This window comes from Chionomys nivalis, chromosome 1, assembly GCF_950005125.1.
Source record: "Chionomys nivalis chromosome 1, mChiNiv1.1, whole genome shotgun sequence".
Classification (NCBI taxonomy): Eukaryota; Metazoa; Chordata; class Mammalia; order Rodentia; family Cricetidae; genus Chionomys; species Chionomys nivalis.
Window position 1 is genome coordinate 12,999,539 of NC_080086.1, and position 12,271 is coordinate 13,011,809.

The window sequence follows — 12,271 nt, forward strand, 5'->3', positions numbered from 1 at the left end:
TAAGGGCACATGAAGGTAGATAAGATGTGGATTATGGGCAGTTCAGGTGGATAAGGATGGATGGGCTACATGATTGGGGGAGCTGGACAGAGTATAGATGGAGTTTTAAAAGGATGGATGCAGGATGGTGGGTGGATGTGGGTTTGCTGAGGCACAGTTCTATGGGAAAATAAGATATTAGGTTGTGTAGATGGTGGATAAACAGTGAAGCAGGGTGTGTGGAAGAGTGTATAGATGGTGTGTGGAAGGGTACTGAGGGATAAACAAGACAGGTGAGGGGGTGAATAATGATGGATAGTGAAAGAATAATAGTGTGTGTGTGTGTGTGTGTGTGTGTGTGTGTGTGTGTGTGTGCAGGGAATGTAGGTCAGAGTTGGGATGTGACCAGTAGATGGAGAGGGTGGAAGCAAGTGGATGACAGGTGATCAATCTAGATGTGCAATGGGGTCATGCAGGGAGGTATTGATGAGTGTGATGGAGAGTATGGAGGAGTATGGGGAAGAGGCTGATGTTAGGTCCATGGTGGAGAAGTATAAGCATAGGGGTTATGGAGGGGCAGTACATGAGGTAGGTGGAGGAAATGGCAGATGGGAGGTTAGAAGGATTGTGGATACGGGATATAGATATAGGTGAAAGGGGTTTGTGAAGGAGAGTGATGAGATATAAAGTCAGTGGAAGGGAATGGTCATAGAGAGTAGGGAAGGCAGTGGATAGCAGTTTGATGGCTGGGGCGGTGTGTTGGCAGGAGCCATAGAGTATGGAAGTGGAGTAGAAGAGTGTAGGATGTATTAGAAAGTGGTAGGTAGATAATAGGTGGAAAGTGGAGGAGGCTTTGGAGTAGAAGGGAACTCGGTTGTCAAGCGTGACTGACAGGAAGGTGATAGGAAGGGTGTGGGTAGGAGATGGTGACAGTATGTGGATATGTGTGCTTGGGGAGGTAAGGTGGAAAAGGGAGCTGGGTGGTAGTGATGCACACCTTTAATCACAGCACTTGGGAGGCAGAGGCAGGCGGATGTCTGTGAGTTTGAGGCTAGACTGGCCTTACAAGAGCTAGTTCCAGGACAGGCTCCAACGCTACAGAGAAATGGTGTCTCAAAAAAGTGTGGGGGGGGTGGATGGGTGGTGAGGGTTGTAGGGGTGTGAAGGAAGTGTTGTGTAAGGAGATGTCATGGAAGGAGGTATAGAAAAAAAGTAGCTGGGGTATATAGAGGGAACGTGGATGGGAATGTGTGAGGAGGGAGGAGGGACACAGAGAGAGGAGGAGCTGTAGAAATGGGAGATGGAAGGAATGAGGCTGTGAATGGATAGAGGGGATACAGAGGTGGGAAAGTGAGGGAAAGAGAAGAAGAGGGAATGTAGGGAGAAGGCAAGAAGGAAGGGACAAGAAGGGAAAAGATGATGGGAAAATAGAGGGATGATAAATGGAGGGGAGAAATATGGGGAGGAGCCAGGGATGGATGGAGAACTGGGAGCAGAGGTAAAGGAAGGAAAAGGCAGAGAGAAAAGAAAGGTAGAAGAGAAGAGGGAAGAGAAAGAGAGGGAGGAAGGAAGGAAGAAAACAATCATTCGAAGTCACAGTAGGCAGACCATGAGGACCTCCCACGGACCACACTTCTGCATGGACACACCCCATTGAGCACAAGAACAACCTGAGACTTTCACAAAGATAGGGCATAGCTTTCCTAACCATACATTATAGCAAAGAGAAGAGAATTCCTCAGAGTTCAATGGTATTGAGTTAACCAATGGGGGTGTAGTCTGGATTGGGTACCTGGCACCTGTTCGTACTCCATATATGAAATAGAACACCCACAATGTGAGACTTACATAACATAACCACTGGGAATTTTCTTGTCTCTCTCTCTCTCTATGTACCCAGGGCCTCCTGGTCTACGAACCTGAATGCAGCGGTTGTCTTTCTGGGAATTGCATGCATCCAGCACTCTGGGGCTGGGGCCGTTGTGGTCCTGCTTCCTTCTCTGTCTGTGTTCATGGCCCTGGTAGCTCTTTACATGAGGCACTGTGACCTGATCCATCAACCAGAGAAACGTAAGTCACACCTTAGTTTTGGTGGAGAGAGGGTCGGGGGTTTCTTACCTCCTCCTTAAACTGACTATGACGTCTTTGAACTCACAGAACTGCAGGTTTCCACAGCCAGAGGATGTCCCATATTTCTGCCTTTACCCCCCACCACCCTTGAAGGCATAAGTCACAAACATCCCACACCAGTTTGGAATTATGATTGATAGGGTGGTATTTATTAAAAGGGGAAAAAACTTACAGATCACCGTCCCAGACAACAGCCCTCTGCACAATCAGGAAGAAGTCTAGTCGCCGGAAACGGAGCAGGAAGCAAAGAGAGAGCGAGGAGGGAAGTGGCTGCTTTTTTAAAGAGAGAGACCATGCCCCAATGGGCTGGTATCTCAGGGGCTATTGGCTGGAGGAGCAGAAGGACCTCCCGCAACACACCCCCATGCAAAACCAGCTCCAGCTCTGACATTCACAGCTTCTCTGTCCCTTTCTGGCAGTCACAAAGCACAATTGTTCTAGAGTCTCATTCATCTATTCTATGTCACCCACAAACATTTACATGCATAATACACATATGCAATATTACATACATAATACACATTACACACTGTGTGAATGCTTATGTTAAATACTTTTTAAAAAACCAAACCTGTTCTCGGTGTCATCATTGTTCACCAGTAGAGACAAGTGATGGGAGAGATAAAGTGAATTGCTTCATATTAATTTAAATTTGTTTGTTTGTTTTTTTGTGTGTGTCAAGATCTCATTTTGTACAGCAGTTTGGCCTTGAACTCTCCATGTATTCCACACTCGTTTTGAACTCAGGATCTTCATGCATCCACCTCCTGAGAGCTAGAACTACAGGCATACGTCACTATGCCTGAATCCTAAATTAATTTATTTTAAAAGATCATATATATATATGTGTGTGTGTGTGTGTGTGTATAATTTAATATTTTAAAATACATGCAATCTTTAAAATTATATGTGTATACTTAATATTTTAATGGTAGCATATAAGTGCAGTTGCCCTAAGAGGCCAGAAGAGGGCATTAGATATCAGATCGCCTTGGAGCTAGAGTTACAGGCAGTTGTGAACCACCTAATGGAGGCTGGGGACTGAACTCTGAGTCTCTACAAAAGCAGCAAGTGCTCTTATTCACTAAACCATCTCTCAGCTTCTAAATTTACTTTTAATAAATACCTAAAAACATAAAACAAGCATATTGTTGAAGTATCATGTGATATTTTAATATAGATACACATATATTGTCTGTAATGTTTAAATTAGGCTAAACACATATCATTTCATTATGGTAAAACACCCAAAATATTTTTCTAGCTTTTTTAAATACATAGACTTTGACTGGATTAGTGGTACATACTTGCAATTTTGTCATTTGAAAGGTGCAAGCAGAATCAAGGGTTTGAGGCCAGGCTCACCTCAACCATTTACGCACGTCTGAGGCCAAACTGAAGTATATGAAACCTTGCCACAACAACAACAACAAAACAACATAAATAAAACACACAGAATACTGCTGCTATCTATAGTCACCCTGCTTTACCATCACACACCGGGACTTCCAGACTGTATCTAACTGCAAGGCAGCACCCATGAACCAGTTTTCCTGCCTTTCCTCTATTAATCAGATTCTTCAATTAAGAAGTATAATGCCTTTGTAGGCAGAGGCTGCTTGTCTCTTTACAAGCTGCTCAGATTCAAGATAATCACACAGAAACTATAGTAATTGCAATATTGTTTGGTTAATCACTTAGGCATAATTATAGCTGGCCCATACATCTTAAATTAACCCATTTCTATTATTTTATACTTTACCACAAGGCTTGTAGTTTACCGATATCAGCACATGGGCATCTTTCTCCTCTGGCAGATACATGGCATCTCTTTGACTCCACCTACTCTTATCTCCTCTATCTGTTTGGAATTCCTGCCTTGCCTATTCTGCACTGTGATAGGCCCAAAGCAGCTTCTTAATTAACAGAGGGGAATCCCACATCACCTCCCCCTTTCTGTCTAAATAAAAAGGCAAGTTTTAACTTTAACATAGCAAGATTACATACAATGAAACAGTTATCAGGCAAAAATTATAGTTATAATATTTATGTCTACTTTATCTTTTATCATAACTAAGGAAAACTATAATTATAACTTTCAACTCCATCAAAGACCCCAGTAAAATATAATATTACCTAAGTTAACAGACAACTTCCAAAACTCTAGAATTGACAGAGACATCTCACTACGTGGACAGTTACCAAAAGTTCTTCTGTAATGTTGCAGCATCCATCTTTAGCCCACAGGCCCATAGTATCTGGCAGACATTTCCATGAAGAAAGAAATTTCAAAGACAGTTTCAACTATATTAGCAGTTTGTCAGTTACTTTCTTATGTGTCCTGCAGAATGTCTGGCAGACTCTTTCATGAAACAGAAACTCTGAAAGACCGTCTCACCTTCTTTAGGCAACTTCAGCAGTCAGGTTTCTGTGTTTTGCATATCCGGTTTATATAGCATAACATAAAGTAGTCCAGGCAAGAGCAGTTTCTTGCCCAAATGGCTAACTAGTTCCATAAGGAGCCTCTTTAATGCCCATCATCCTCTTGAAGTAGACTGGTGCTGCCCGGAACAGATGTGTCTCACTGTCATAAAAAGTTCTAAGTTTATTTTAAAAACATTTAAATGCCATATTCTGTTAGTCTTTGAAAGGTTTGAAGAATAACTAACTATCCATCTGGAATACATCTCTGTACATCTAGAAAACATAACTAACGTGAGTACAAGCCTGACTATTATAGATGACTATCTTTTTATCTGTATTTTTAATTATACATTATATTTTTTAAATGAACTGCACAAATACAATACCTTAATCAAGAGTAAAAATATATGCATAACAAAACTGACCTTAAATTTGTATCAGTAAACCAAGATCCATACCAACACAAAGTATTCATCTCTATATCATATCCCCCTTTAAATGTCAATTTAACATTCATAAACAGTATTTGGGGATTTGGGCATAGTTATCTCTAAACTACTTTCTGCTTTTTATTGGGCAAAGTAATTTTAGATGTTCCCAGCAACTTTTCAGGGGATCTTAGTCCATCAAACCACATTAGTCTGGAAGGAATCCACAGGTTCTCATCCTTTGTGGAAAGAAAAGCAGAACTTTTTTTTTTTACAAAGAAACATACCCTTAGACTCAAATTTCGAAGTCTAGATACCTTTAAAATATATATGTTGGGCTTCAGCCCCCAGAATCAAATATCTCTTTGTAGTTAAAAATTCAAAGAAAACACAATAATATACATAATCCAGACTCTGTGTGTATTCCATCTTTTCGTGGCTTGTTTTTCTTTACTCCTTTAACCTATAACTTCTTTAACCTTTAACCTGTACACTTTAATATTATAACTATCTATACTTTCTCTCTCTCTCCCAAGCCGAATTACATTTATCCAACACTGTGACCCATTTAGAGGTCTTTTTTTTTTATCCGAATCTGTCTTTTTTGCCATCTGTAATCCTTTTCTGACCAGAACTGCTTCTTAAAATACTAAGCAGCATGGCTAGGACTAAGGTGGCTTTGCCTTTTGGCTCCACCCAATCCAACTTAGTGGAGACCCGTTCAGTGCCAGCTCTGGGAGTCATGCTCATAGCCCCATTTCCAGGCACACAACAGGTCTATGTTGCCATTAAGCAAGTTGTAGGACTCTGCTCACAAACCCTATTTAAATGCTCCATAGCCAGACCTGCCGAGTCAGAGTTCTGTTTGCACTGATGAACCAGGAAGCTGGCTCCTAAATAAGCCATGTAGTCTTCCTTGCCATTGCTGAGTCAGGAAGACCTCTTTTAAAGGAGCCATGCAAACAGCCCATTCAGGAAAAAAAAAAAAAAAAAAAAAAAAAACCTGGCTACCAAGTAACCATGCTTGGCTCCCTTTTTTGTGGTTCTAAAAGCCCTCTGCTGTTTTTAAAGCTTTTTTAGGCTTTATGTGGGTGTACATTGCCAACATTGAGTGTCATTTTGTAGGCAGAGACTGCTTGTTCATTTCCCAGCTGCCCAGACCCAAAATAATCACACAGAAACTGTATTAATTACAACACTGCATGGCCAATAGCTTAGGCATATACCTGGCTAACTCTTATTTCTTAAATTAACCAATTTCTATTAATCTGTGTATTGACATGTGGTTGTGGCCTACTGGTAAGGTTTCATCCAGTGTCTGTCTCCTGCAGTGACTACATGGCATCTCCCTGACTCCACCTACTTTCTCCTCTATCTCTGCTTGGAATCCCTGCCTTGTTGTATTCTGCCCTGATGGTAGGCCAAAGAATCTTCTTTACTAACCAATGGTAATAAAAAAATATTCACAGCAATAAAAAGTCCCACATAATGCCTTGACTTTTATAGTCACAGTATCTACTGATTTCTCTTATGTTCCTCCATTAAGAGGGAAAATTAGGTCTATATTATATTCAGATGAGTCCTTTAGGCCTTGTTTCTGAACAATATAGCAAAGTAGATTTCCATACTAGTTTTTCTTCTCAAAATACTGAGTTTCTATATTTACTGCCCACTGCTTCCCTCCATTACTCCTTAAAGATGGCAGTAACTGGCTTTCTACTTCCAGTTTCATTCCTGGGTTTTAATTTACTTTCTAATGTTCTTATGTAATTTCATAAGTTTAATGTAAGCCTATGTTTATTATTTTTTTATTTTGAAACCTGTTGTTTTGGCATCATACTAATGTACAGTATTTGCCCATTTATAAATAAGTCTCTGTCAGCAGATCCCCTCAAGTGTCTCACATGTGGTAGCATGAAAGCATTTTCTTCATTTTCAAGACTATATAATACTCCAGTGTACTTAACATATCATCTGCACAATACTCCAGTCTGCCTAACATATCATTGTTGGTTATTTTAGACAGATGACACAGTTTTGGAACTTATTATGTACTCAAGGATGCTCTTGAACTACAGATCCTACATCACCAAAATGCTTAGATTATGACTCAACATAAAACATCTTTTTTATACACTCATCTGTTACTGGACAGCTCACAGAATACACCTCTTACCTAATGCAAACACTGCTGTTGCACATGTGCAGACACCTTCAGAGCCCCCCGCCTCCCAGAATTACATGTCCTGAAGTTGATCTCATCCTCTTTTAATGTCTGGGGGTACTTCTAGCTGCTTTCCTCAACACCTGCATCTCTTACACTCCCATCCTTAGAACAAAGAAATTCCTCACACACTCCACATTTTTTATCAGCACTAATATTCCTCTTTTATTTTAATTGTGATGATGTTGATGGAAATGAAGTGATGTCTCATCATGATTTTGATTGGCATTCCCCAAATGATGAATGACACAATCTTATCAATGTTTATCAGTCACTTTCATGTACTGTTTGATAAATGATCTATTCAGGTTCCCTGTCCATTTTTAAAATTGGGACATTAGCATCTAATTATTATCAACTTTTAGAAGTCTGTTATAGCCCAAATATTGATATTATACCGAATGTGTAAATTACAGTCAGTTTCTTCCATTTAACACTTTGCCTTTTTGCCCAACTCAGTTTCCTTTCACATGAAGTTTTTAACCATTACCCTAACAATTTCTCTCTCTCTCTCTCTCTCTCTCTCTCTCTCTCTCTCTCTCTCTCTCTCTCTGTGTGTGTGTGTGTGTGTGTGTGATTTAGATGTCATTTCCAAAAGTACAAGATCACAAAGACTTTTTCTTGTTTTCTTTGAGAGTTTGATGGTTTTAGGTCTTTAATCTATTTTAGGTTAATGTCTTGCCTATAGTGTGAGGTAAATGTCCATCCCCATTTTTTTGTATATGGATGTTCATATTCCTCATCTCACTTTCCTTCTGTGGAATATCAGTATCTTGTTAGGATCATTTAGTGATCTATTTGGTTCCAGGAACTTATATTTCTGTCTTTGTACCAAAGCTACACATTTTCTTTTATTTCTTCCTTTTTTCTTTCTTTTTTTTTCTGTTTGTTTGTTTGTTTGTTTGTTTTGAGACCAGGTTTCTCTGAGTAATAGCCCTGATGTCCTACAACGTGTTTTGTAGAACAGGCTGGCATCCAACTCTCAGAACTTTACCTGCCTCTGCCTCTCAAGTGCTGGAATTAGAGACGTGTGCCATCATGACCAGCTATGAGAACTATGTATTTTCTATCACAATTGCTCTGTAATGTACTTTGAAATCAGAAAATATCAGGTATTCAAATTTGTTTTCAGTTACTATTTAAGGGAACTTGAGATCCCTTATAAGTTTAAGGACTTTTCCCCCGTTCTGTACACACAAACATACACACACAGTGTTGATAGGATCTCTTTGAGTTGAGTTAGCATTTTAATGCATATACTCACACTGATACTGCCTCCTTAACTTTCTTTAAGAACAATCATTGTGAGAATTCAAGTTCACAATCAGGTTTTTGCCGTTAATTTGCTTTCTTGTTTATTTTCATTATTTATATATGTTTTACCACCATAAGTGCATATGTACATGTGTGCAAACACCAACAAAGGTCATAAGAGGGCATTGGATCCTCTGGAACTGGAGTTAGAGGTGGTGCTAGGCCTCCAAACCTGGTAAAACCAAATCCACTATAACAGTAGCAAGCACTGTCAACTGATGAGCCTTCTTTCATCCCCATCATTTTAAATTCTGAAATTTTGCTAAATGTATCAATTAGTTCTCACAGGGGTGTGTGTGTGTGTTTAATGTGCATTTAGGATATTTTCATCTGAGAATAGTAATGTTTTAACTTGTTCCTGAAATTCTGGTGTTCCTTTTTCCTTCCTTACTTACTTCTTTTCTCTCTCTCTCTCTTTCATTCTTTCTTTCTCTCTTAGTCCAATGACTCAAAGCTAGAGTTGCTCCATGAGTTCAATAGCAATGTTCCTATGGACATCTTCACTCCATTTCTGACCTAAGGAAAAGCCTTCACTCACCCTCATTGTTGGTTAGCTGTAGGTTTTTTACATACAGTTTTTATTATGCTGTGGTGATTTTCTGTTCTTCCCATATTTTCAAGTGTTTTTATAATTCAAGGGCACTACATTTTGCCAAAAGCTTTCCTGCATTATTGAAATGGTGAAGTCTTTCCTTTATTCCTTCTTTCCTTTTTGTAGGCATAATTTAAAAAATCCACAAGAGCCTAAAATAAAGGATAACAAGTATAGGAGGGAAGGGGCCACTTGTTAGTTTCCACTACTCAGAACCAAAATAATCACACAGAACTATATTATTTAAAACACTGCTTGGCCCATTAGCTCTAGCTTCTTATTGGTTAACACTTATATCTTAATTTAACCCATTTTTAGTAATTTGTGTATCATCATGTGGCTGTGGCTTACCAGGTAAAGTTCTGACTGGATGTCTCCGGCAGGACTACACGGCTTCTCCTGACTGCACCCTTCTTTCTCCCAGCATTCAGCCTAGCTTTTCCCTCCTAGTTCTGTTCTTCCCTGTCACCATAGGCTCAAAGCAGTTCTTTATTCATTAACCAATAAAGCAACACACAGACAGAAGGACCTCCCACACCAAACAAGTGTGTATTGATTTTGAGAAAAAAAACTCACAATAAGGGTAAGTAGAGAGCTGCTATCCTCTGTGGATACAGAAAGATGTGACCCAAACTCTGACCACCAACTAAGAGAGAGTATAAAGGGGCAAGCATGTTTCCTGTCTGTGCTTATAGTACCTCAGACCATGCCCTTATAGACTGGTATCCAAGAGGTTATTTGCTGGATGAATTTCCACATACGTTTTGCCCTTTATCTTGTTAAAGCAATGTATATACTTTTAGAAGTTGAGCTATCCTTGCATTATAGATATGAATTCACTTTGTTGTGGTATATAGTCCTCTTAGTGTGTTCTTAAGTTTGGCTTTCTGGCATTTTTCTTAGGGTTTTTGCATTTACATTTAACAGGGATTATTTTAATTTTAGTTATGTTTTTTTGTTGTACCTTCAAACAGTTTTGGTATCAGGCTAACTCAGCACCTCACAGAACATTTTAACATTTTTATCCTTTTAAATTTCTCTATCGAGTTTGTAAAGATTAGCATCAATCTGTTGTTAATTTTTCAAGTGCTTGGTAGAACAGGTCCGTCCCCCCCCACCCCCCGCCATCTAGTGCTTTTCTTGGATGAGATTTCTGATTTGGCCTCAGACTCCTCCCTGGTTACAAGATGTTTCAAGTTTCTTCTCTACTACTCAGCTCCATCATCTTGTGTGCTTCTAAAAACTTGAGCCACTTCCTCTCAATTATATATTTTGCTGTCACTCAGTTTCTTACAGTGTTCTCTCTCTCACTTTTGTGACAACACTTTAGTACCATTTTACTGTGTCTTTCACTTCCAATTTTGGCTGTCACTGTCTTCACTCCCACCCCTTTATGATGCAGAAATATTTGTCTATGTTTGATGGAGGAAGGTCATTGGTTAAAAAATAAAGAAACTGCTTGACCCTCATAGGTTAGAACATAGGTGGGTGGAGTAAACAGAACAGAATGCTGGGAGGAAGAGGAAGTGAGCTCAGACTTGACAGCTCTGCTCTCTGGAGCAGAGGCCATGCTCCCCTCTTCCGGACAGATGCAATGAAGCAAGCCGCCAGGTCAGACATGCTGAATCTTTCCCGGTAAGACTGATGCTACACAGATTATTAGAGATGGGTTGATCGGGATATGAGAATTAGCCAGTAAGGGCTAGAGCTAATGGGCCAAGCAGTGTTTAAAAGAATACAGTTTGTGTGTTGTTATTTTGGGGCATAAGCTAGCTAGGCGACCAGGAGCTGGGGCGGCAGGAACACAGCCCGCAGCTCCCCCCAACATATGTTTCTGGTATTTACAGGAGCAAAACTTGGTTTCCTTGGGCTTTGTTTTGTTTTCTATTATTTTTCTCTTCCGTTGTCTCTACTTCTTTCCTTCATCTGACATTAGGTTTACTTTGCTCTTATTTCTTTGGAGTCTTAAAGTGCCAGCTCAGGTTATGAGAGATTTCTGCCTTTCCAGTGGTCATAGACTTTATCCTCAATGTTCTATTTGTGGCCATTTGTCTCAAAACCTCTTTTTACATTCTTTTGTTTCTTAACTGTTTAAGAGTGGGTAGTCTTGTAGTCCTTCTTCATCAATGTTAAGATTTTAATCTTTAGTATAAGTTTTCACCTATGACAAAAAAATCACTATGATAAAAAATCTACATATTGTTTCTAATATATAGTATGCATTTTAAGCACAGTTCATATATTATTTTCTATTCATATTATTTTTATTGGGGGGGTAATTTTTTGTTTTGTTTTGGGATTTTTGTTTGTTTGGTTGGTTTGTTTTGGTTTTTCAAGACTGGTTTTCTCTGTGCAATAGCCCTAGCAGTTCTGGAACTAGCTTTGTAGATAAGTTTAATTTTATAATCAGATTTATCTACCCTCTCTTTTGTTTCTTGTAAATTCTAAGATTTGGTAGAATAAGTTGGATTTTTTTAACTTTGGATATGTAAAATGCTTTCTTTTGGTTTTAATATTGTATTTTTTGACTTTGAAACATTAGAAGTGATATTCAGATAGATTTTAGGAATAAACACATCTTCTGTCTATATTACTATCAAGTTATTCCAGTCTCACTTACTAGAAAGTCCCCGTCTTTGACCTTGGTTGGATAAGTCATCTTCATTGCATCTTGAATGGTGGCAATTTCCATTGTTCCCTTTATCAGGCTTTCTGTTTGTCTTGTTTAACCTTGCCTTCTTTCTGACCTGTTCTTGCCTCTCCTGTTCAGCTGCATAGTCACCAGCATAAGAAACATAATGAGGTGTTCTATTTACGAATGTTACTCACCAGTGTCACCCCATCCATCACTGTCACTCACTGGCATCATTCTCCAGTGCCATTCACCAGTACTACTCCATGGGTCACCTTATTTCTGCCATGTGCCTGTGAGGCAGGCAGGAAAGGCAGCATCACTGCTTTGTAGACTAGGCTCTGTGCACTGCCTTCATGCTCCTGACACACCTTAAGTTTACCATTTCCATTGTTCTTACCAACTTGTTCAAACTGTCCTTTCAGGGCCAGAATTAGAGACTCCTATGTCTCATACGCTCGATATGGAAAAGGCTCAGGGTTTGTTATTCACCAGAGTGCAGAGCAAATATCCAAAAGGATGAGATGACCTTCATATGACTAAAACCT

The 12,271-nt window shown here is 39.4% G+C and overlaps 1 protein-coding gene across 1 annotated transcript in view; it reads left to right on the forward strand.

Annotated features, from left to right (window-relative positions):
• Slc15a5 (solute carrier family 15 member 5) overlaps positions 1–12,271 on the forward strand; it is a 106,612-nt gene that overhangs the window by 23,534 nt on the left and 70,807 nt on the right. Inside the window, exon 3 of the mRNA XM_057792753.1 lies at positions 1,880–2,049. Coding sequence (XP_057648736.1) covers positions 1,880–2,049 — 170 coding nt within the window. The remainder of the gene's footprint in view (positions 1–1,879; positions 2,050–12,271) is intronic.